Source organism: Lutra lutra, chromosome 9 (genome assembly GCF_902655055.1).
Source record: "Lutra lutra chromosome 9, mLutLut1.2, whole genome shotgun sequence".
Taxonomy (NCBI): domain Eukaryota; kingdom Metazoa; phylum Chordata; class Mammalia; order Carnivora; family Mustelidae; genus Lutra; species Lutra lutra.
In genome coordinates, this window is record NC_062286.1 from 26,345,145 (window position 1) to 26,370,925 (window position 25,781).

Here is a 25,781-nt window from a genome sequence, read left to right on the forward strand (position 1 = left end):
GCACATGGGTAGCTCAGCTGATTAAGCATCTGCCTTCAGTTCAGGTCATGATCTTGGGATCAGGCCCCACATTCAGCCCCACGTCCGAGTGCTCCCTCTCCCTCTGGCCTTCCCCTGCTCCTATGTGGACACTCTGTCAAATAAGTGAACAAAATTTTTAAAAAAGAGAAAAAGAATGAAGGAACCAATGAATAATAAATGGAAGGAAAAGAGGACAGATGTAGAGAAAACAGAAAAGTGGGCTCAGGAACTAAGAAATTACCTTGCAATGTCATACACGGTGATTTCAGAGGCCCTAAAGCAATGTTATGCACCTGCGTAATCCTAAACTCCCCAGTTAACAACATATAGATATAAAGCTTTTTCTGTTTTGTTTTGTTTTAGAGAGGGATGGAGACATGGGTGGGGCAGAGGGAGAGGGAAAGAGAGAATCTTCAACAGACTCCATGCCCAGTGTGGAGCCCCTTGTGGTGCTTGATCTCACAAGCCTGAGATCATGACCTGAGCTGAAATGAAGAGTCCGACACTTAAGACTGAGCCATCCAGGCGCCCCAGGTAGTAAAGTTTTAAACCAGGAAGATGGAAGTGGCGATCTCTGTACCCCTTAAATTTGGTGTTTAAATCTTTTCTTACAATAAGCTGGAAAGGCTACAGCAGGAAAGTTGCCAACGAGTCGCCTGATACACTCTGTTCTCCAGAACAGCTCTGCCAGGGGTTAAATTTGGCACTGTGGCAGTGTCCAGAAGGAGATTTTGGTGCAGTAGGCTATCAGCTGCTTACCTGGCTAGGTCCCACATACGTCAACTCAAACTCATTTTTGTAAATGCTTCTCTGGAGGCAGCAAACTGTTCCATTCCACCACAGAGTGTGCCCTAGAAGGGAAAGCGACAACATAAAAGGTAACAGGCATCGGAAGGATATCTAGAGACACCCTTGAAACCCAAGTTCTAGAATCTACGGAAGAGTTGGCAGTCAAAGGGCTGGCAGTTTTGGGAAGTACCAGATGGAAAGAGGTGGCACTCACAGGACTCAAGGATAGTGATGGGATGAAAGGGAGAAATCAGCCCTGCCTACAGAATTCTTTGTCTCTTTTGGCTTCCCATCAAGTGCAAATTTCTCTTTCCTGCCTTTAGTGTCATATTCTTAGGTTGGAGTCAAAAGGGAAGAGGAGATTCTCTAGTTTCAGGGAGAGTGCTTTAGGCTAAGGCCAGATTTTTCCTAGTTTGGAGAAAGTCACCCAGGCGGAAAGGGAGTACTAGTAAAACGCACCACACAGAGTCGTGAGACATCCCATTTCCAGGCCAAGGCAGTGATGGTATAGAAGTTGGCAATCTCCTTGGGCTTTGCCCCTTCCCAGATGCTTCTTCGAGGGCTCCAGTGGAGTACCTGAAGTCTGAAATTAAGGAGGTGGATTTCAGAAGAGATGGAGACTGAGCAAAAGGGTGGAAATGGGTGGGTAACTGAAGGCAATGAGTCTCGCTGTATTAGAGAAGAAAGGAAGTGAAAGAGAACACACATGCTAGGGAATCTCATAGGAGAGGTCAAAAAGGTTCAAAGGAAGGAAGTTGGGAAAATCAAGCCAAAAGTAAAATGGGGTGAGAGTGATAGGAGTGGAGAAAACAAAAGGAGATCATGGCTGGTGAGAAAAATGAGCTGTTAGCAAGGGAGAAATAAGGAAAAAGAAACAGAGAAAAAGGAAGGAAGAGACCCACATGACATCGAAGGGGATAAAAGGATGGGACTAATAAAGCTGATGTGAGGGGACCGGGGCCCTTTATTTATTTTATTTATTTTATTTACCCTTCCATCATCCCTCCCTTCACCAAACATTTAAGCATACGTTATATACTGGATGCTAATTTAGTCACTGGAGATTTCAAAAAAAATGAATAGGCCCTCTTCTCAACGGCGTTTCAGTTTAGCCAGATAACTACAAACACAAAGTGTAATATCATGCGACAAACACTGAGCCAGTGGTCTGAAAAGAGGCAATGGTAATACAAAGAGAGTGGAGATGAATTCCACTGTGGAGTCCCAGGCAGAGGCAGAGAGACACAAAATCCTGGTGTATTGTGGAACTGCCAGAGTCCCAACAGATGGTGGGAGCAGGAAAAGGGAAGTGAGTGAATTAAAACCTGAGGATTTCTTTCAACCTACACTTGATTTCCAACCATTCTCCCACTTCGGCTGAAAATAACTGGGCTAGAGCAAGGTGTACACAGGGAAAGTAGGCAGAAGATGCACATGGAAAGGGACCCACCTGTCATAACTTCCCAACACAACAGACTGGCCCCCATGGCTTGCAGCAGCGGTGGTGAACTCCCGCTCCTGAGGGTCACGGCTGTAATCAAAAGTTTGTAGCACGTGGCCTTCCTTTCCATAGGCTACAATTCTGCGATCACAGCCTGCAGCCACGATGCTGTTGGTTGCCCAAGCCAAGGCATAGGGTGGGCATGGGTGGTTAACCAACTTCCCCTAAGACAGAAGTAAAGGGTTCCAATCGCTCTGACTCTGACAGCCTCAGCCAGGGATTCTTCCTTTCTAGGAAAAATTTATACCCTGTATAAATCTTCCTCCCAACATTTCCCCACCCCAACACATCCTAATCTGGAGAACTTCACAAACTGTCTTTAGGTTTTATACTCTTACACACATATGTATGACATACACACACATGTCTGACATTGTCCTCAAGAGGAAACCTCAAAAGGCTTGTATGTTGAGTTCTTTAGTAAACACCTATAAGGCCCCCAAAGGGACATATCCTACACATTAACTAACACTGGGTAGGTCCACATGGAGCATACAACTCTTTCTTTACACAAGAAATAAATTTAATTATTACATGAGTAATTCTTTTTTTAAATCTCTTTTGGCTTCCATTAAAGTACAAATTTCTCTTTCCTGCCTTTAATGTCATATTTTTAGGTTGGAGTCAAAAGGGAAGAAGAGATTCTCTAGTTTCAGGGGAGAGTTCTTTAGGCTATGGCCGGATTTTTCCTAGTTTGGAGAAAGTCACCCAGGCAGAAAGGGTTTACTTTTTTTTTTTTTTTTTTAAGTTTTAGTTATTTAAGTAATCTCTACACCTAATGTGACGCTCAAACTCACAACCCTGAGATCAACAGTCACAAGATCCACCAACTGAGCCAGCCAGGCCCCCCTCTACAAGTAATTCTTAACGTAAGTTATTCAAACAATAGAGAATTACATCAAGTAAAACATAAACATTCCTTTTATCCCCCACCCTTTACCTTTTCTCTCTTGAGAATGACTTTTTTTTCTATGAATTTATACATATAAATACACTTTTTACATAGATAAGGATAATTTTCATTCTCCCTTACTCTCAGAATCCTTTCCACTCGATTCCTCCTTGCCCACAAATATTAAGCTTGGCCTCCTGAATAAAAATTCTCTCTGTGGCTGCATCAAAATGTGCCTCCCGCCAACCACCTCAATCTTTTTTTTTTTTTTTAAGATTTTATTTATTTATTTGACAGACAGAGATCACAAGTAGGCAGAGAGGCAGGTAGAGAGAGAGGAGGAAGCAGGCTCCCCACTGAGCAGAGAGCCCAATGCGGGGCTCGATCCCAGGACCCTGGGATCACGACCTGAGTGAAGGCAGAGGCTTTAACCCACTGAGCCACCCAGGCGCCCCAAACCACCTCAATCTTAATGTTCAACCTCCCCTAGGAGGAATCTTGGGTTTCTTTACCCCCATCTCACAGCATCCTTTAGTCATACCTGTGACTCTCCAGAGCCTTTCATCATTGAAGAAATACCTAACAATGGTGCCATCTGCATGACCAGAGAGAATTCCTTTCCCAGAGGAACTAAAAAAGTGAGTGAATTAAAAGGAAGAGGAAGAGGAAGAAAGAGATTACTCTGTCTCACCAAGAAATCCTGCTTCTGTGTCAAACATTACCCTACCTGGGCTCCCTGCTACCAGTCCTCCCCATCTTCCATATTATAGTCTCCCAGTCCCGACATCCCCATCGCTTCTTCTTACGTCTCCAAGCTTGGGATACTGCTCTTCCTTACTCACTTTGTTGTCAGTGATACCACGTAAGAATCTGTCCCATAGATGGTAGATGATTTATTAGTTTTAGTGTTTGCTAAATGAACCTGAAAATGGGAAAATGGATACAAGTCTGGTTAGGTTCCTTTCAATCCCACCCAGATTGTAAGGAAAGAAAAAGAAATAACAAAAAACTGGTCCTCCTGTTTTCTCCCCCAATATATAACGACCCTACGGGAGACATTTAACCGTATTTCTCTCTCCAGAACCATTATCCCCACCCACAACGTCTCCTGTGTTTCTCTTCCTCCTTTACCTTCCCTTCAGCCAGTCCAAAAACAATGATGTGCTCTGCTGGCCACTGCAGACAAGTGACAGCATTCTGCAAGGAGGAAATCATGAAAAGGATAACCCTGTCCATCTTGCCCAGCGCATTTATAACAAACGGAACCCCCCGCCACATGCCACCACCCTAGTCGCCTACAGTGGAGAAGAGGACACAGCTGGGCTCAAGGAGGAAAGCAAGAAGGATGGGCAGCCAGGCTGCACCATCCTCCGTCCTCTCAGTTGGAAAGGTCAGATGGACAAGTTAAAAAAGCAACTTCTGCTTACATTTACAAGTAGCTATATTGATATATGTTTGCTCATCCAAATCTCCCGGAGACAGGTCTGAACTTTACCGTCTGGATAAATTTGTTACAGATGACTGTCTTGTCACCCCTGCCAAATAAAAGGAGGGAAAACATATTAAAAACACTTTCATAAAGAAAGTGCCACACGTGATGCTGGGGGAAGGGAAGAAAGACTAAATACGTTCCCTGCTCCCCCTAATGTTTCCTACCGTTCCATAGGAGCCTTGAAAGGAGGCATAAAATGGAGCCCGAGCAGTTTTAGAACAGGAACAAAGATGCTGTGTCACCAAGGGCTCCCATCACAGGTCCTCATGCTGACCTTAGGCTGATTCCACCAGGGATGGGCTCTCACAACACATGAGGCAGGCACAGATAGGGAAGCAGCAACAGACTCGGGAAGGCCTTTGCTCTCCACGTCCCAGCCTGGACCATCATCTTCTCTACTCCCCTTTCCCCAATGAGACATTTCTTCCTGCCTTCCCCTTCTTTTCCAGGTCACCCCCACCTCTCAGCCTCTATCCTCACCAATCTCCACCAATCTTGTACACATAGATGATGTTGTCGGTCTGTCCTATGGCAATTTTAGTGGAATCAAGAGAAAAAGCCATGCCCTTCACCATAGCTTTTCCTGCCATACTAAGAGTTAAAAAAGGAAAAGAAAAAAAAAGTCATGAGTACACATGGTAGAGAAAAGAGAAGAAAAGGTGTTTGTGTGACTGTATTGAGCGTCAGGAATTTATCCTGAGAAAAGATGGGGCAGGCCATTTCCTAGGCAGATGGCTGGGGAAGTTAGTTAGGAAGTTTTCCAGATTCCTAAGACCCCATGAACAGGTTAAGGACACACAGAGTACTCTCTTCACCTTCATGTCAGCTGGTTTGGTGGAGAATTTATCTCTCCACTCCCCATGTTCATCGTATAGCAACACCACTCGGTCCACCGTGCAGACGGCAAACTTGGCATTGTTCTGGGACCAAGCCATGCAGGTCACCTTTGCAGCTCCATCCTGCAGAAGTAGAGGGGGCAAAAGGAAGCCCAGCTGTTCATCTAGAATGACAAAAGCATTTCTAGTTCCTTTAGCTCTAGTGTGACTTTGGTCAATTCTCCACATCATAGTCCTTAAAAGATGCATCCTGGTCTCCAAGGCTATAAAACTCTGGCCCAGGAGAACAAGGTACTTTAGAAACCCATAATGCAAATACACTTTGAATCAACTGTACTGATGTGCCCTCGAAATGGCCTTGCTCCTTCATAGCTCAACTGAAATAAATTCAATTGGTCTGATAAGTTTTTTTTTTTAATAGGTTCTGGTCTTCAGCCATTCATTCAATATATACATTTTTTTTCATTCAATATTATTTTTTAAAGGTTTTATTTATTTATTTGATAGAGAGACAGCGAGAGAGGGAACACAAGCAGGGGGAGAGGGAGAGGGAGAAGCAGGCTTCCCGGTGAGCAGGGAGCCCAATGTGGGGCTCAATCCCACGACCCTGGATCATGACCTAGCTGAGGACACTTCATGACTTAGCCACCCAGGCACTCCTCATTCAATATTTGTTGAATACCTTACTGAGAAAAGCATGAAGCCAGGGGCTGAGAGGAAGACAAAGAGCAAAATACGGTCCCTGCCCCCAGGCTAATAACATGGTGCAAAACAGGAAAAATCCCATTAGAGAGGCATGTACAAAGCACGATGATAGTTTGGAGAAGCCTGAAATCTGAAATCGTTTTATGTTTAAATGACCAACTTTAAGGTTTGAAGAATTGGATGTAGTTAAATGGGGGAAGTTATCTGAAGTAGAAGCAATGATAGGAGCCAAGGCAAATTTCATTAAGAGACAGTAACTTAATTTAGCTGAAACTATCTTGCAAATAGAACAGACGAAGTAAGGCAGGAAAAACAGGGAGGCCAGCGCAAAAAAACTTTGAAATTTGGCCAAGGAGTTTAGGCTTATTTGGTAGGAAAAAGACAGTGAAAGTTCTGGAATGGGGAGTAAAACAATCAGAGTTGAGATTTAAGATGAAAATGCCACCAGCTTATTTTTTTGGTTTTTGTTTTTTAATTACCCCCCCCCCCCCAAATGACGCACTGCTCAGAAGTCCAATTTTGAAGCGATCATCTCCCAGTCGATTATTCTCTTCCACATCTGCCCACCACCTGGTTCTCAATGGTTCTGCACTAAGGACTTCCCTCCTTGAAATAAAACATTTAGCTTCTGCTCCAATTGTGTGATTAATTACTTGGGCTCCAGAGCTCTGGTTTGAAACTTTGTTTCTTGTCACTCCTAAGCCACCTACCTCCAAAGTCCCAGGTTTAAAAGGCCTTTTTTTTTTTTTCTCCCCTCCATCAAAATCCTCAGAGTCAGAAAATAGCCACACCACCACCTTTACCCACCTCCACCGCTTGATTAAATTAGGTTTGAAGGGCTGAGGGGTCCTCATTTTCCTTGCTCATCATTTTCCTTCATCATTTTGCCAATCCTGGGCGTTTGCCCTACCCTGCATCATGACATTTTATTTTGAAAGACTGAAGGGGATTTTCACTTCCAATTATTCCATTAGGGTAAAGGAATTTTTTTTTTTTAAGATTTTATTTATTTATTTGACAGAGAGAGATCACAGGTAGACAGAGAGGCAGGCAGAGAGAGAGAGAGAGAGAGAGAGGGAAGCAGGCTCCCCGCTGAGCAGAGAGCCCAATGCGGGGCTCGATTCCAGGACCCTGAGATCATGACCTGAGCCTAAGGCAGCGGCTTAACCCACTTAGCCACCCAGGCGCCCCAAGGAATCTTTAAATTACAATTTCGGGGGCAGTTTCCTGAGGAATGAGCACTTCTGTCTTTTGTTCTAATTTCCCTCTATTCTCCTAATACCACATTCGCTGTGAAGCCTTCCTCATTCCTCACAGCACTGTCGTGAGGATTCAATGGGGGCAGGGACTAGAATAATAAAAACTAACCTTTAACAAGATCTTACCATAGACTAGGCATTTTGATAAATGCTCAATATGCATTGTCCTTTTACTTCATAACGCTGAGACAGATATGATTATGCATATTTTACAGATGGGGAACCTGAGGTTCAGAAAAGTTAAGTAATTTGCTCAAATTTACATACACAGTTCATAAGGGGGTGGAACCAAGATTTAAATCCTCGTATGTCTGACTCCAGAAACCACAATCCTAACTCCTGAAATTATGCTGTTTTGAAACGTTCACTTATGGCAGATACTATCATTAGCTTTGTATGAGTCTATCCTTTGAATTTTGAATGTTCTCTCTCGTCTATCGGTTTCTACAGGGCTTTTTAGTTCGCGAAGGCTTTTGCGCACGTGACTTTCTTCAACTCTTCCTCCAAACCCCCTCAGGTTGCTATTATTGTTACTCCCATCTTCCAAATGAAGCAGTTGGGTGGGCGCTCAGAGACTGTGTGCCCAGGGCTTCAAGTCAGCGGGACTGGACCATTCATTGAAAGTGGAGCTGGCACTAGGACTTGAGTGCTGGTCTCCTAGCTCCAAAACCCAGCCTTTCTTCAGCATGGTTCCTCCCCCGGTGCCCAGCCGTTTCCGAGTCTGAGATCTTCATCATCAGAAGGAACGTGAGGTCTTCCGCACTCCGTCTTTGGGGCTTTTACCTAAAGCCCTTGTTCATCTGGGCGCAGACTTAGGTTCGCTGTTTCCCTGTGCGCCCAGCAGGGGGCCTCCTACACAACTGCTGTCAAATGAAACGGAATGAAAGCTACCGAGGTTAGCGGTCCGTCTTGACTACCGCACACTACCGGCCGAGCAGAGATTCCGCATGCAGTAGGCGCTCAACATCGTGAGATTTCAGTTCCCCCACTTCTCTGGGAACGTTAAGGCTGGCGAGGGAGGGAAGAGGCACGCAACTCCTCACCTGAGGGCTCAGCAGGGTCCTCAGGTGCTTCAACTGCATGACGAACACCTGTCTCTCGGATGCCACCAGTCAGCGACAACTCCCGTCGTTACCTGGACAACCCGCCACGCAGCCGCGGCAACTGCCGCTGACGCAGACGCGACTACAGCGCGACACACTTCGCAAGGTCACCACGTAGCTTCGCTGTGAAGCAAACAGAACGTGCGCAGGCGTAGTGAGGTCTAGGGCGGGACCCGAGAGGACTCGCAGCTCAAGCCACGCCCACAAGCCCTCCGCAAACTCGAGGTCCTACGTAATCGCGGTCTTTCTCCCGCCGGGATTGTGAGTAAAGTGTGGCTGAACACTTCTTTTAATCCTTACAACCCTGGAGGAAGGCAGGGCAGTTGCTTTCATACGTTTTGCAGCGGCCCGGATTGAACCCAAATAGGCTCTATGATTTGAACGGGGTATCACAAGGCTAATAATGATAGTTAACTGAATACTCAGGATGCGTCTGCCAGGTACTGTGCAAAGTAAAGGGTTGTAGATGCATTATCTCATTTAATCTCAAAGACAGCTTTTGAAGGGGATGGCATTATTAGTTCCATTTCACATGCCAGGAGACTCGGGATTAGAGGGGTCCCTTAACAAACGAACAGTAAATGATGTAACTGCGATTCAACCCAGAGCTGATGCATTTAAACAGCCTTTATATTCTGAACGTCTAGCTCCCTATATCTATGCCATGCTTCTATACCCCGTGCCACTTCCATCCCAAGAGATGAGGTGTGCACAGTCCGAGATGTGAATGTTTCCGCGCCAGTGGCCAGTGAGAGGTACTACTTCAGAACTGGGTAGCAGTGGATCAAAGACTGCTACCCAGATCTGGATGCTTTTGTGGCTCAAGGCAGATGGCAAATGAGAACTGGGCTTATCTGATAGGATGAAGTTAAGTCTTGTGATACCTGGGGTTGGAGCTTGGTGAAGTAGAAAGGATAATGACTTCTTGATCTGTTTGGATTGGGGTCCCTTTCAGAATTACTGGTCTAAATTCTTGGAACATGCCAGAGAGACTGAGATGCAGAAAAGGAGCATTCATACACCTCCTCTAGAAAGATCCGAAGTTGAAAAGACCTATAATTCTCCAGAGAGTATATATGATGTCCAGATTCTGGGTTCTGCAGCTTTTCCCCCACAGTGGTTGCAAACGTAAACAGGTATTTCTCTCACTGGCACCATCCCCCACCCTTGGAATTTAGGAAACAGTAGAGGAAAGCCTCTATTTTTACAGGAAGGAAGTAGCCCCAGAGCCCAAAGTATAAGTCTTTTGACAGGGAAGTTCCAACCCCTCAGTTTTACTTCCATAATCCTCCTCTGGATATAGTGGCAGAGAGTGAATATAATAAACTCATTTACACTTTACAGTTATTATTAACTTTGACCGAATCAGCAGAGACAGAGGCAGACAGAAACAAAAGGAAAAGTGAGGGCGGGGAAGACTAGAAGTACAGGAGTGCACAGGATAGGAGCATGTGGCACTGAAGGATCCATTAGCGGGGCTGCTCTTTCATTTGTCCCAAAACACCGTTCAGTCCTTTTCTGGAAATTAACTCGAGGTTGATGGAGGAGTCAGAGCAATCAATGGTGAAAAGCTTGGGTGTCAATGTGGGCAGTGAACTTAAAAAGGTTACCGGCCCCTCTCCTGTGGTATAACCTTCGTTTCCATGGATGCAGGAGAATTTATATTCCCACCCCTTCTTTTCCTTCTCCCCGCTTCTCACTGAACAAAACAAAAGGAACTAGGGCTCTAGTTTTCTACACCCATTTCTGTCCTCTCCCCACCCATTCCAGGCTATAGAGTCAAAACAAACACCTTAAAACAATGAGAGTGCTCCTGTCTAGTTGGTGGTGGTGTGAGAGGTCCTTGTGGTCAGGGGAGAGACAGTGGGGAGGTGTCTTCAGCATACTATACAGTATCCCATACAGTCATCTCCAGTTTGTCCAAGAACGTTTATTGGAAAAATGTCCAAGGGTGGAAGTCACCAGCAGCTGGTGGGGCTACCAGGTGAGAGGGGGAGCACCTGAGGCTCCGTGGAAGACATTGGAGTAGTGCGGTGCGGCATATGCCTCCAGACCCAGACAATTCCTTTGAGTTGCTGGGGGAGGGGGAGTACCCAAAGAAACACCCCTCTCTGAGACCCAGAGGCAAGATGTGGGGGCAGCTGGGGATGCCGAGAGTCCTGATGAAGGTGCAATGGGGGCCCCATCTGGGACCTAGTGGGATACAGTTGAACAAGTGTCTCTCCCCTGGACCTGGGGGGATGGAAGGACATATCCCATCTGATAGCCATTCCCCAGGTCCAGGGGCACAGACCCTAAGAGACCTACCTTCTGGCCCTGCTCACAGTGGAAAGAGGATGGGTACCAGGCCTGAGATTGTGGGAGTGTCATTACCCTCTAGGAGATTATGGGATCCTTCAGTCTTGCGCAGATCACCAACTGAGGCTCTCCCTGACCCTATCCCCATCCCAGGTTGCTAGTGCATCTGTTTTCGAGTTCCGTTTCTTCACTCATACATCCATGGTGTTGATGGATGGTGACTTTTTCTGTTAAAAAAAAAAAAAATGGCTTGAGTCTCATGTCAGGAAGCTAAGAGCCTCCTCCATCCCAAATATCCATTTCCCCTCTCTTCCTGCCCCTCTTTGGCCTTCTCCCTTTCCCTGACTGCTTCTAGAAGCAAAATCACCCTTCCCTCCCTCACCGGCCCCACATCACATCACCTGTCTCGTCCCCACTGGCCTTCCCTGAGGACTCTGTTCCGGCCCCTTCCCCTTCTCCTTGGGGTTGTTGTTGGAGTCGTTGTCCTTGATGATATCATACTGACGGTAGAAGAGCCCAATTACAGCTGAAACACAACAATATAATCTGCACTTTGATCTTGACCTCCCCACTCACAGCCTTAAATGGCAGTGAGATACCCACACGGTTTCTAGAAAATCTGAGAAGAAAACCTTTAAATTTCTGGTGCTCATATGCGAGCACCACCCTCTTAGCCTTCCTCTCCTCAAACTTCTGCTCACCCCCAACTAAGCATCTCCCCACTGCATTTCCCTCCCTGCCTTTTCTCCTGACAGCCTTCACCACCTCCCACCTTCACTGAGCCCCCACTCCCCCAATCCTTGTCCCCTGTGCAGCTGCTCACTCACCGGCCCACATGAGCAACACCACCACAATGATAACCACTTCCCCTGTCTGCAATGGTCGCTCTCCCTTCAGACCCTCCACTGTGATGTCACCTGAGAAGAAAGAGATAGACTCCAGGTTATGGGGAGCGGCCACAGAGCTCTTCTATGCAGACCCGTAAGGATGGAGAGCCTGGGGCCAGGGTTGCCCCTGAGAGCCCCTCTCTAGGAAGCTGTTGGTGGACAGGTAGTTAGAGACCAAAAAAGCAGGACCGTTGCGGGCAAGTACTCACACAGACTGTGGCGGCTGGGAACAGAGGGTGGGGAAAAGGAAGCTTAAAGGCCCTTCTCCCCAACGATTCATTATCAGCCTGTTTATACCCAGTCCCCTGCCAACCTTTTTCCTTCGTTTCTTGGCAGTATGATGAATTAAGTCATCCTTTTATTCATCTAAGCTAGACTGTGGCTTGTTTGGGGGGAAGTAAACAAGAGGCTAAAGGGCAGGTAAAAAGCCAGAGAATCCAAAGCTTTCGGGAGTGGAGGATAGCTGAGCCTCTCACCTGGGCTTGAGCTGTTGGAGGGTAGCCGGTCAGAACCCTTGAGAGTTCGAATTGCACCCGAGGCCCGGGGGGGCTCTCTCCCCGAAGGCCGATGCTCTGAACCTGCATCGTGTAGTCACTGTCTTCAGCCAGTCCCCAGAGGGCACAGGCCCGCGTGGTGGTGTTCACCTCCCGGATCACACGCTGCTCAGGCCATTCTGTCGCTTGGGGAGATGATGGAACAGGAGGGCGGTCTCACACCAGTCCCAGGACTCAAAAATCCAAGCACTCCACGGAGTAGGATGACAAGGGCAGCTTGAGTCAGGGGACACCAGCTCCCAGATTCCCCCACCACGGGGAGGGGAGCTTTGGTCCCCGGTGGGGTAACGGAAGGAAGGCTCAGCGTTCCACACAGGCTGAGGGAGCAGAAGGGTGATTCGTACTTGCTGGGAAATGGAGTAGCCAATGACGATGTTGCCTTCTGGGACGTCCCAGGACACAGTGGCCGAGTTGGCTCTGAGCTGAGTGACTGTCACATTCACAGGAGAGGGAGGCCGGTCTCTTGGGTGCCAGAGTGAATAGGTTAACAGGTCCCATGTACGGACTAGCTCTGCTCCACCCCACTACCCCTTTACTCACCTGCTCGCACAAAGCCCAGGTCACAACTGACCGGCAGGAGGACCGTAGGGCTTAAATATGGGGAGAGGGGCATCAGCGAAGCCATGGTCCCCACCGAGTCCGCTGGGAGGCACTGGGGCATCCGCTTGACATCCAGGCGGGGCTCCTGGAGGTGGCAGGAGTTGTTGGGGGAGGGGGGGGGCGAGTGTCCAGAACTTCCCAGAACGCACGGGTGGCAGCAGCTCTCCCGGGCTCCCCACCGCCCACAGCAGCCCCGGATCCCCCCGTTCTCCCCACGCCTTCCCAGCCCCCGCATCACCCGGGCGTCCCCAGTGCGCCGCTCTGTCCGGCCCACACCCACCTCCGCGGGTCCTCGCGGTCGGTCAGGCCTCAGGGGGGCTGCTCGGTGCCCAGAGGGCGGCCCTTCGCCCGGCTCCGTGGCGCTGCCCCTGCCCCATCCCGGCGCGGGCGGGGTGCGGCGGGCAGCGCGGGACCAGCTGCGGGCAGAGGGCAGGCGGAGGCGTAGCGAGCCGCGGGGCGGCGGGGGGGGCCCCCAGAGCTCGGACGGGCCGCGTAGTCTGTCCCTGAGCGGAGGGCGGTGCCGGCGCGGCCTGGCCACTGGCCGGAGTCCCGGTGCGGGAGGCAGTGCGGCTGTTCCGCCGGCACCTGCAGCGGGATGTGACCGTCCCGGCTAGCTAGCCGCCGCCTTCTGCAGAGCTGGCCCCGCTCGCTCCGCCGCAGCCCGACCGGGACGTGCCGGCCCGCCCCGCCCCGCCGGGGTTCTCGCCGCCGTCATCCCCCTCACCCCCCCCCCTCCCGACCCGGTTCTCCCGGGGCTCCTCCCACTACCCTTCCATTGGCGGCCTCCGGGTCCCCTTGCCTCTGATCCCGGCTCCGTCCGAGGATCCTGCGGGGGCGTAGGGAGAGGCGCAGGTGCGAGGGTGTCGGGCACCCGGGAGGGCCCCTCCCTCCCCCGGTGGAATTAGCCAAGTTGGGAGGAGGAATCCCACTTCCCCTGCGGGAGGGGACAGAGTGGCGAGATAATTGTTCTAAAATCAGTGAGTTCAGGACTCACTGCCGCTGCTGCCACTACTGCTGTCACCACAGATGCCCCATACCCTTGGAGAATTGACAAGGGAAACTGGACTCCAGCTCGTGTACGTACCACTGAGCACAGACGCTTCCTTGTCAGTTCGTTCTGTCACAGAAGGATGGCCTTTTCCTCCCTTCCATGTTCCAAGTCCTGCACCACAGTTCATCAGTCGCTGCAGAACTCAAATTATGCCCAGAATCTTAACTCCATAGAAATCTGGAAAATGTGATTTTACCCTTCCATACATTATAACCCAGGGGATAGGGAGACATTAGAAGAGAGTGAGAATGAAAGCTAAATAAAAACAATATCTAGTGCAGCCCACTGCTTTGGCTAATAAACTTTCAAGCAAACAAAGAACTATGTTCCCACTTAAGACTGCTGTTCCTTCCTTCAAATGAAAACATGCTTATCCTGCCCTCTAATCTTTACACCCATTGCTATGTGATGTTCCTTCCTCTTCTCTTTTAGTCACAAATTCCACCTTAAGACACTCTAACCTAAGGACTATCTTATAACATTAACCACCGGCAGCAAATCTCATATAAAAGAAAAGGATAAAGCAATGAAAAGAAGTTCATTAATATCTACAAAAACAAAGCAAGGAAGAAAAATGTATAGCTTCTATGGTCCTTTATTCTGCAACAGAAAATGAGACCGTAGTTGGTGTTTATTACTTCCTTATTCATTGTTCTTTTTGCCCTCAGAAATCTTCTTAGCCAGCACAGTGGCACAAATCCTGAAGGACTTGAGCCCCAAACAGTCCTGTCTTGTTGAACAGCTATAGATTTCCATTAACATGTAACACTGAGCAAGGAATTACTAGAAGCAACTTTGGAGGAACTCCAAAGATATGCTTGTCCCTGATTCTGTTGTATGGCTGCATCACTATTCTCTCTTATCGTTCCGCCCAGCCAGTTGGGTAACCCCCTTATTTCCTTGCTGGCCTGATGACATCATGATCCTTGCAATATCCAGATGTAGTTTCAAATTCCTATTCAAAGAATTGTGTGTCCCCCTAGTGGAAACACAGCCTTATGTCATAGGAATAGGAAGCACTAAGTACATAACAAGGTTTATTTTTTTATTTTATTTTTTTAAAGATTTTATTTATTTATTTGAAAGAGAGGGGGCATGAATGTGGGTGCACAAGCTGGGGGAAGGGGCAGAGGGAGAGGGAGAAGCAGACTCTCCGCTGAGCAAGAAGCCTGACGCTGGCTGACCCCAGGACCCTGAGATCATGACCTGAGCCAAAGGCAGATGTCTAACCGATTGAACCACCCAGAGATCCCGAACTAGGTTTAATTGTGGGACACAACCCTCTCACTTTTACTGTTTCCAGAGTTCATGTGTCCCAGCCATGAAAAAAGCAGCAATTTGGTTTAGAACATACACTACCCATGAAGGGCAGCACACCCAGCTTGGTAAGTGCTGTCTCCTACTTGGGGCTGTAGCTGAGTCTTCATTACTCTACCCTACTGTCCAATATGGCCAGTTGCTTGGGGTAATGAGGTTCTTAATAAAGTCATTGACTCCCATGGTAGTCACTTTTTCCTCTGTAAAATGGGTCTCTTAGTGAGGGATACCATGATGGTGAGCAAGGTATTAAGAATGTCCACCAATGTTGATGCTGTCAAAAGCACTGCTGGAAGGAAAGGCAAATCCATATCTGCAGTTAAATGTTTATCCCCCAGAGGGCAAATCCTTGCCCACTCCCTGATAGAAGGGTCCTGGCATTACCTGTCTGCCACAAAGTGGCTGGCTGGTCTCCCTTGGTGTATGGTCTTCTCCACTGGGGCCCAGAGTTGGTCCCTGATGTGAGAATGTTGGATGCTCAGCAGCCAGATCAGCCTTGATGAGAATTTCATGTTGATGAACTCACGTACATCATATGTTCCTACTGCCACAGTCTCCTCATTCCTTGAACAAGCACCGGTGTGACTGGGGAAAAGACTGACCAATGTCTACATAAGTCTTCCTGCCCACCTGCTTCTCAAAAGCCTCCTCAGAAGTGGATGCCTTCAATGAACATTCACAATATGCTCCTATTCTATGTCCATCTGGTCTACCCACATCATTTTCCTCAGGTCGCCTTATCACCAATCCTCTGATGTTGTTCCTTCCAAATCTCTGACTATCCAGCTAACTTGCTAGATGCTGGTTTTATCCAAGCCACTAGCTTCCTCTCTTTCCACATGACAACTAAACATACTACTCAAGGTTTTGTCCATGGGGAGGATTTCCTTTCTCCCGCCATCCTTTAGGGCCACCTCGCAGAGGGGCTGGTGTAGTACATCAGTCCACTTCTGATGAATGCCAGTGTACTGTGCTGCATGCAACTTTTCATTTCTCAGTCACCTGGTCACAGGGAACCTTCCATGAGCTCAGTGATGTGGGTTGACAGAGCTTGTCTTTTCCTTTCTTTAAATGGCAACTTGTCGCTGATACTGCCATTGCTGCTCCCACAGCCACCACACACTCACAAAATCGGCAAATGGTCTCTTGCAGATTCCTGCCATTGCTGGAGTTTTTGTCATCTGGAAATTCCCCAGAAAGATGGCTCTATCTCCTATTATCCTTACAAACCTTCCACCAGTACTTCACATTTGTGGAATTTAAATCATGCCCAGGACATGAGCTATAAAGAAAATATAGTGTTGGGGCGCCTGGGTGGCTCAGTGGGTTAAAGCCTCTGCCTTCGGCTCAGGTCGTGATTCCAGGGTCCTGGGATGGAGCCCCACATCCCATCATCTCATCGGGCTCCCTGCTCGGTGGAGACTGCTTCCCTTCCTCTCTCTCTGCCTGCGTCTCCGCCTGCTTGAGATCTCTGTCTGTCAAATAAATAAATAAAATTTTTTTAAAAAAGGAAGAAAGAAAGAAAATATAGTGTTTAGCCATTGATAGCCTGAAATTCCGGGGGATGTAGGCGGGAAGTGGGGAGGGACTCCTAGAGCCGAAGCCAAATACTGAACATATATCCGAGGTCCATCTCGGCACCACTGCACTCCCTCACTCTAGCTAAGATGCTGAGGGTACAGACTTCTGGTTCTAATCCTAGTTCTCCTGCTTCCTGACTGTGTTAGCGTCTCTGTGCCTCAGGCCTCAGTTTTCTCATCCATTAAATAGGTATAGCAATGGCACCTACTTGTCAGTATTGTTTTAAGTCTTCAGCACTCCTCAATCACCGTGTCTGTTTCTTCCAAATCGAGGACTACTTAGTGGGGCTTTGGTAGGAAAACTCCACGCGATCCCACAGGGAGCAGGTGGCAGGTGCTTAGAATGGCGCTGGCAAGTACCTGTTGAATGGATGGATGGGTGGAAACTGACCTAAGGAGGGCTATGTCCCCAGGGCTCTTCACCCTGCAGCCTTGTAAAAGTGAGGAGGTAGCAGAGTGAAAAGGGGACATACTTTGGTGTTTTACAGGCCTGACCTTGAGTTGAATCCTGGCTTTGCCACTTACAAGCAGCAGGACTGTGGGCGAGTTAATTTACTCAGTTTCTTTGATCGTGAAATGGAACGGATAATACCCACCTTGGCCGACCGCGGGCGCTGGGTGCCCTGGGTGTGCAAGATTGCTTCCCGCTGACGGATCTTGCACACGGGGGCGGGGCAGAAACAGACGCGGGAGCCCGGGTGGGAGGGTAGGAAGGTCCTTGCGCGCCTGGCGGCCACCGGGCAGCATGTGGGTGCCTGCGCGCCCGGCGCGAACTCCGAGCGCGGTTCCAGTTTCGCGCGGTTCCAGTTTCGCGCGATCCGGGAGCCGGAGGGGGCCGGGCGGCCGCGGCGGAAGGCGGAGCCCGCGGGGAAAACGAAAGCGAGAGTGAGCGGTCCGGACCCCGCAGGCGCTCCGCGGCGGCGGGGCGGGTGAGTAGGGATCTGGGCGTGCGGGGAGCGCGGGGGGCTTCGGGGAGAGGAGACCGCGCGGGCGCGGCCAAGGCCGAGTCCCGGCGGGGGACGTGGACGCGGGTGAGAGGCCCCCGATCCGTGGCCCGGCCGCGCGGGAGCGCCGTCCGAGGCCCGCAGCCGAGGTGCGGGGCCCTTGCCAGAGCCCGGGAAACGACCGCGCAGCGCAGTGGGGTCTGAAAGCCATTTCCCCCCCGCGAGGAATTTCTATAAGAGCAAGTAACGAATTTCCCCAGCTGGAGTGGCGGGTGGCGAGTGGCGGGGGATCTAGCGGAAAACAGGTAAGTTGGGAAATGTGACAGAAGGGAAATATGGAGGCCTGGATTTCCCGTAGATTGACCAAATAGGCCCTGGCTAAAAATCTCCTGCCTACACAGTTGCAGTTGTTTCCCAATTGCCCTGCCTTAGCGCACCCCATCCTACCCCTTACCCCTGCCCCAACCTGTACCACCCTGTCCACCATATCTTTTCTCAGGCTGCAGCTGAGGGGGTTATTTAAGTCAGAACAGGACACTCTGCTTGGATCACTCCAATAGCTCACCATCCCATCAGAATTCCGTCAGTGAGGGTGCCAGGGTGGCTCCGTTAAGCCACGGATTTTTGGTTTCTGCTCAGGTCATGATCTGGGAGTCCTGAGATGGAGCACAGCTCCCAGTCATCTGGAGTCTCCCTCCCTCCCACCAAGTAGGGCCAGGAGCCTGCTTGAGATTCTCTCCCTCTGCCCCTCCCCCTAGCTCATGCGTGTGCTCTCTCTCTCAAATAAATAAATTAATCTTAAAAAAAAAAAAAAATCAGTACATGGCTCAGACAAGGCTCCTTGCTCTCTGCACTGTGACCAGACAGGCCTCATTGTTGTTTTGGGATACAGGAAAGTACATGCCTGCCTCTGGGCCTCTGCAAGCCTGTTTCCCCTTCCTGGAAAGCTCTTTCTTCCCCCAGGTCATTCTTTTGCTTTACCCTGTACTTCTGGCAGTGACATCTAATCAGAGCAGCCTTCTCTGAACAACCAGCTGTGTAAAAGAAACCCCGCCCTTCCCTGCCTGTTCACCCTTTCTCTGCTTCAGTTTCCAGCACAGTAGTTATCAGCCAGTGACATTGTTTTATGGATTTGTCTGTGTTCCTCCTCTAGTAAGTTTACAAGAGCAGGGTTTTGTGCACCGGTACCACCCCAACCCCTAGTAGTAATAGGTTCTCATTAAATATCTGTTTAATGAATGGCAATTTCTAAATTCTCTTTTGAATTAGAGAATAGTGAGACTTCCTGTTGACTGTGATTTCTTTAGTACTCGAAACGGCTCCCAAAGGATAGCTAAAAGGTAAACTCTGCTGTCAAGAGATTAGAATTTGGGGCAGATTATGCTCTTCTTCACTTTGCTTAGTTCAACCTGAAGATCCATAACCCTGGACCTGTAGTTCATTCATTGAACAATCAGATACTAGTTGAATGCATGCTGTAGGCCAAGCATTGTGCAAGACCCGGAAGGGGCGGGGTCCTCAGGGAGCTGGTAGTTGGCCAAAAGGGACAGAGGCCACAAAGTAAGATGAAGAAGGTGGACACATAACACCCGTTAGTGATTTTTGCTGGAAATTTCCTTTAGGAAAATGAGAACAGAGAATCAAAACAAGATTTATTGACAGTAGTTGAAAAGAAGCCCAATGTTTTTTGTTTGTTTGTTTTTTTTCCCCAGACTTGGAAGTATTTTTTCAAACATGTTAATTCAGCACTTTCTTAGTTTGCACATATATTTTACTTAAATTTGAACTGACTTGTCCTTCTGATGATTGGTAGTTACTTAACATTAAAAGTGCTGGGGGCTTAGAGTGGATGATAGAACTTCAGGATATAGTTGCTAAGGGTTCTTCCATGACTGCTCTTCTGATATCTGTGATCCCCTCCCAGCCTGATGTATGGTCTCATGGTTGTGACCAAAGTAAATGACACTGGTTCCTAAAAATAATGGTACAGCTAAAGATCCTTATCAATGACCCTTGGGCCAGGCATGTTCAGGTATTCAGAGAGTTTGGGATTTTAGCGAGGTAAGCCAGCGTAAATCCTGTCTATTACAGAATGTTCTCAGGAGAATTGGAGGGCAGCCCTCTAGAATAAAACAATTTATGTAGTGAAATGTATAAGTGAATAACAAAGTATCATGAAAACTTAAATAACTCATGTCAGCTCAGGTCTAGACAGGGGGCTACAAACCTATCAAAAACAAAACAAAAGAAAAAATGCATCTCTGTTTTTAGTGCTTTTTGGATTTCAGAATTGCAGACCAGGAGCACCATTTATTGAGAGGAGGACTCTGCTGGATGTTTTTTGTCTGATTTCTGCCCCACAACAACCTCTGAATCTGCTGTTTTTATTCCTGTCTTCAGGTCACAAAGGAAAAGTTCAGAGAGGGTCTAGCCCAGATCAGTGTGACCTCTAGTCTGACTATCTCCACGACACTGAGCAGTAACGTGACGGCTTTGCCTTTGCGCAGACTCTAGATACTCCCAGCATGTGCTTCCAGCCACCATCATTGCTCACCCAAACCATGGCAGCAGCCTCTGCTGGGTCTTCTTGCTTCTGCTTGTGCTCTGCTCCACTACCCATACCTGTCCCTGCCCCCAGACTCTATTTTTTACACAGTGTCAGAGTCATCACTTAAAACATAAATCCACTCACATCCCCCCTTTTAGAAAATGTCCAGTAACTTCCTGTTGCAATTGGAATACCATCCATTGGTTCTGACCATGACCTACAAGGTCTGTGTGCATGGCACTGACCCCTCTGACTTATTTCCTACTCTTTCCCCCTCATTCACTGGGCAGCAGTCCCCTATTTTTTGTTATCCCCTCCAAGGCCATGCTGGTTCCTGAGATACACTTCCCCCATATCTTGGTATAATGGACTTTCTCATCATTCAGTCTTCATTTAAAATTGCCTCCCAAGAAAGGTCTTTTGTGAGCACTATGTTTAAAACCACCTCCCCCTTATCTGTCTCTGCCTACCAACTCACCCTCCTATGCCACACCCCTATTTAATTTCATTATAACACTTCTGGCCATTGGGTCATCATATGTCCACTCCTGTTACCGGTTTCTGTGCATGGTCATTTTCTGTCTTCCCTCAGTGGAATGCAGGTCGGGTGTGAATTTGTCTTGTCCACATCCGGATACTCATTGTCACAATAATGCCTGTCACTTGCTAGCCATCCATTGAATAAATGAAGAAAGGATGCACGGAAAACAGCAGATGAAGAAAAGGGAGAAGATGAGGGGGTTTTGAGTAGAATATTTAATTTTAATGAGTCATTCTTTCATTTTCCTATACACCATCCAAGTGTTCAGCATTTCCTGCTTGCCACTGGGTATTGGTGATACAAAAGGAGTAAGACATAGAACCTGCTTCCCAAATTGCTCACTGACTGGGCTGTTATGGGAGCTGGGCAAGGTGGAGTGGTGGACCCTTAGAGGAGGACTAGCTGCCTCCCCAACATCAAAGAAAATGTGGGAGCCTCACAGATGAGTGGGAGTTGCCTGGTGGACTGAGGGTGCATATACTGCATTCAAAAGCAAAGAGACAAGTATGTGACAAGTCATGCAGGTGGGGAAGGTCTGTAGATATTCATTCATTGATTATGGAGCCCCTATTCTAACAGCCTGGCCCCATCCCTGTTATAGCTCATGGTCTCTTTTGGAAGACATCAGTTATATAAGCAATTGCAGGAAAGGGGACAAGAGCTGTTGTGGAGCACAGGACCACGACCTCTTCCAGGGTGTCTGGGAAGTGACATCTGAGCTGAAATCTATAGGAAATAGGAATTGACCAGACGAAGGCAGTGCATGGGGTATAGTCAAGAGCATTTCAAGGAGGCAGCCTACTGGACAGAAGCAGTTAGAGTTAAGAAGTAGTCAGGGGTAGAGGTGTTCTTTTGATAACTATCATTGTGTAGGTGGAATTTAAAGCCTTAAGTCTAGAGGGAGTTTGTGTTAGTAGAGCAGAGAGGAGATCTAAAACAGGGCCCTGGGGCACTAGACTATTTAGAAGAAATAGTCTGTTCAGGTCCTTTGCCAGTTTTTTAATTGGATTGTCTTTTTGTTGTTGAGTTGTAAAAGTTCTTTATATATTCTGGATACTGGACTCTTCTCAGATATATGAACTAAGGTATCCCTTTCTTTAGATTTCCATTTTCCTCATAGTGTTCTATGTGACACAAGTGTTTTTATTTTTTTAAGATTTTATTTATTTATTTAAGAGAAAACAGAGATCCAGGACCCTGGGATCATGACCTGAGCTGAAGGCAGACGCTTAACCACCTGAGCCACTCAGGCGCCCCTGTTTTTACTTTCAATAAAGCCCAATCTCTCTGTTTCCTTTTGCTGCTTTGCTTTTGCTGTCATTGCAAAGAGTCCACTGCCAAACCCAAGATTCTGAAGATTTGCCCTTATGTTTTCTTCTTAGAGTTTCATAGTTTTGGCTCCTATATTTAGATTCTATATTTTTTTAGATTTTCATTATGACTTAAATCATTGCTACCCTCTGGGTCTAATGAGACCCATAAACTAGGGTCATAATTTACCCAGGTAAATTTACCTACAATTGACTAATGCAAACTTTAAAGGGAAGATTTTTGGGATTTCATAGGGGAATCTGTTTCTGTATAGTGAAATCTTTAATGATTTCATAAACTTCACCTTACGTATGTACTCCCGACCTTTTTCTTCTCAGCATGAAGAATTCTGATTCTACTCATGTAGCTCAAGCAGGTGGACAAACCCGTGTCTGACCCTCACTGGAAGCAGAGAGCAGAGTAGAAGAGAAAGACCCCTTTCCTTTTTTGGCCAGTTGAGTTTTAAAAGTAGAAAGTTTTGGAGAAATTCACTTGGTGTGCACATCATGAAGGGAAAAGATTTTGTAAGAAAGTCTTCTCTGGATTTATGTGGGGCTGAGATGAGCCTTAGAAAGAAGATTCTTCTTATCCTGTTTTGTCTCCTACATTGGATTGGGAAAATCAGGTTAAATATGTTCTGTGTCACTTTTTTCAAACATCTCTTCTGTTCTAGGTTCCTAGAAGAAATGGCCAATGTGCGTCCACCAAGTTTTTCTATAGAAGAACTTAATATATACTGTCAGAAGCGCAACTTGGTACTTAAGTATTATGAACTGTCTAAGAAAGGACCTGCACATAACTTAAAGTAAATTGCTATTTTTTTAAAAGATTTTTTTAATAGTATTATCTCCACCCAATGTGGGGCTTGCTCTTAAACTCCGAGATTCAGAATTGCGTGCTCTACTGAGTGAGCCAACCAGGCACTCCAAATTGCTTTTTAAAAAGGTATATCTCTATAAAATATGAATTGCAAGAATGGCAACTCTGACGCAATTTTGGAGTCAATAATTTAGCTCTACAGCAAAGATGATGTGCTCTTCTGCTGTTTGTGTGTCACTGCTTAAATTCTATGTTGAACCGGTTAAAACCTTCAAGGTCACAGGAGGCAGTGTGATTGGAACACTTGTCCTTAGACAATGCATGAATTTAATAACATTTTGTGAATATTGTCTTTGTAATCAGGTTTACATTTCAAGTTATCATAAATGAGAGAAAATATTCAGAAGCTGAAGGTAAATCAAAGAAGGAGGCCAAAAATGCTGCAGCCGAATTAGCTATTAAAAAACTTAACGAAGAAAGCAAGGTGAGTAAATGCCCTTTTAAACTTTACTCTGGGAGAAAACACCCACAGACAGAGTAAAGCCATTCACAGGTTCTCTTCCATTCAGAAGTTCAGTCTTTTTCCACAATTTCCATTTCTGTAGAGCCCTGAGTGAGAGGTTCATCTAGGAAGTGGTGGGCAAAGCCTGCCAATATCTATTTAGAGTGCCAGCAGTAGCCACCGTCTCTGAAGTTGAGTGAGTGGGAAAGGCAAAGGCAAGAAATGAACTGGCAGGAGCTCCCCACTGCCCCCCCCCACTGAGGAATGGAAGGACAGTGGGGAGGAAGGACAAAGAGATGGAAGGACTGTGGGGAGGATGACAGATGAACAGGACAGGTAATGGAGATCCAACATTCGTGGAATTGGTTTCTCAGAGGCTGAGACCAGAGTAAAGAGTACAGAGAAAGCTATCTGAAGAGATTCCAGTGGAAAGTGTTTCTGAAATAAAGGAAAACCTTGATGCAGATAAAAATAACTCAACAGATACACAAAAATACAGAGCTGCCAAGAATGTCAAGCATTGGGAAAGTCCTGAACTCTAGGGATGATGAAAAAATCCTATAAGCATTGAGGCAGATAAAGGAAATTATTTAAAATTTAAAATTTTAAAATTAAAATAATTAAAATGTAAAAATGAAGAAAAAAATAAAATATCTTGCTGTCCACAGCATCGTTTCAAACCACGGGATAACAGAGAACTGGCAATAAAATGAGACAAGCAGTCATTTACATGTGGGACCAAGGAAGATCTTTTCTCAGATACTGAAAATCTTGAAAACATTGACTTTTAAGATACTTCCCTGAAAAGTCTTCCTCAAGGATGTCACCCTTGTAACAAAACTGGGAAAAGTAAATCTGGCAAAATACAAACTCACAAAATGTTAATGAGCCAGAAAAAGCAAATCAAGAAGTTAGGAAAGGAACAATAGAATGCCTTTCCCCCCCAAAAAAAAGCAGAAGAAGGAAAATAACAACAAGGCCAAACGTTAATGTAAAAGAAAATCAAGAAATAATAAAGAAGGTCCATAAAGCCAAAAGTTAGTTCTTTGACAAGATTAATAAAGTAAAAAAACTTTGGACAGGGTTTTGCCAGATTAGGAAAAAGGTACAGATAAGAATGGAATGAATGGTGCTGTTATATTACTCTTTCCCAATAAGGTGTGATCCAGGATAGCTTTACTTGTACATTGGCTATCTTGTTTTTTGAGATTTACAAAGCCTAAAATGAGGTAGACAGTGTTACAGTATTTTATATGGATAAATGAGGAAGTTGACTACTTTGTTTTTCTGTAGGAAACTATAAAAGGATGGTTCCTTTCCTATTGTTATCTTTTTTTCTCATGGATTTTTTTCTGGTAGAAAAAGACATATACTTAGACTTTTACTCAAGAAGATAGTAGACTAGGGCAATACATAAAATCTAAGTTGTCTTTCAAATTATTCGTAGTAATTTTATTAGAGGAAATAAAATGGTTAAATCTTTGTTTTCATCTGTATTAAACAAGATTTTTTTTTCTTTGTAGGCAGTTAGTTCTTTATCACTGACAACAACAGATACTTCAGAAGGACTAGGAATAGGATCCATTGAGAATTTCATAGGCCGTTTGAATAGGCTTGCCCAGAAGGAAAAACTATCTGTAAATTATGAACAATGTGAACTGAACGAATCTGGGCCAGAAAGGTGAGATGTAGTTCATCTTTTCCTTCTGTCTCATTGTATCTAAGCAATAGAATGGGGTTGTTTTCATGTCTAATTTTCCAGAAATATTTGTCCTCCTTTTTGGGGCCTTTTGCATGGAAGGTTTTATATGACTTACACACAATTGGTCTTTTTCATAATTAAAATATTTAGTTGCTGAGGATGGGACCCATATACATTAATGGGTCGAATCTGGGGAATCCTTTATTTCTGAGGTATATCTGGATGGTTTAGTCTGCAGGAGACCTAAGAGAGAATGGGGTGCCCTGCTGGGGAAGGGGTGTGTGGAGATGGTCACAGGTCACAGTGGGAGTGGCTGTGTGACAAAGACTGGACCACAGGTGTAGGTAAAATGACTCTTTCACCATCATCAGATTAGAGAGCCATTTGTCTAGGTGTTTGTCCTTCAAATTCAGTTAAATGGTGTCACTTTTTAGACAAATATCACGTCTTAAGAGAAACGGGTTTTAGCCATAGGCTGTGAGGAGACCCAGATTTAAGAAATATGAAGGGTGGGATGGAGGAGAGCTTC

General features: G+C 46.6%; 2 protein-coding genes and 1 pseudogene across 7 annotated transcripts in view; 1 reads left to right on the forward strand and 2 right to left on the reverse strand.

Moving 5' to 3' along the window:
* LOC125109781 (intraflagellar transport protein 172 homolog) overlaps positions 1 to 8,730 on the reverse strand; it is a 35,191-nt pseudogene extending 26,461 nt beyond the window's left edge.
* Positions 8,731 to 11,070: 2,340 nt separating this feature from the next.
* Positions 11,071 to 13,342, reverse strand: LOC125108795 (fibronectin type III domain-containing protein 4-like). The gene is given in 9 exon segments (XM_047745142.1): positions 11,071 to 11,123; positions 11,298 to 11,422; positions 11,724 to 11,813; positions 12,260 to 12,307; positions 12,310 to 12,453; positions 12,456 to 12,462; positions 12,682 to 12,797; positions 12,878 to 13,022; positions 13,218 to 13,342. Coding segments are annotated over 8 exon segments (687 nt in total). The 5' UTR covers positions 12,999 to 13,022; positions 13,218 to 13,342; the 3' UTR covers positions 11,071 to 11,087.
* A 4,266-nt stretch (positions 13,343 to 17,608) lies between these two features.
* Positions 17,609 to 25,781, forward strand: part of EIF2AK2 (eukaryotic translation initiation factor 2 alpha kinase 2) — a 30,644-nt gene continuing 22,471 nt past the window's right edge. For 2 of the 6 annotated variants that reach the window (XM_047745136.1, XM_047745137.1), the window contains exons 1-4: positions 17,609 to 17,814; positions 22,903 to 23,034; positions 23,412 to 23,532; positions 25,074 to 25,231. In XM_047745136.1, the coding sequence (XP_047601092.1) occupies positions 22,916 to 23,034; positions 23,412 to 23,532; positions 25,074 to 25,231 (398 nt within the window). In that variant the 5' untranslated portion in view covers positions 17,609 to 17,814; positions 22,903 to 22,915. Of the gene's footprint in view, positions 17,815 to 17,838; positions 18,135 to 20,100; positions 20,239 to 22,902; positions 23,035 to 23,411; positions 23,533 to 25,073; positions 25,232 to 25,781 lie in introns of those variants that run through there. The other 4 variants (XM_047745135.1, XM_047745134.1, XM_047745132.1 and 1 more) reach the window with 4 other exon arrangements.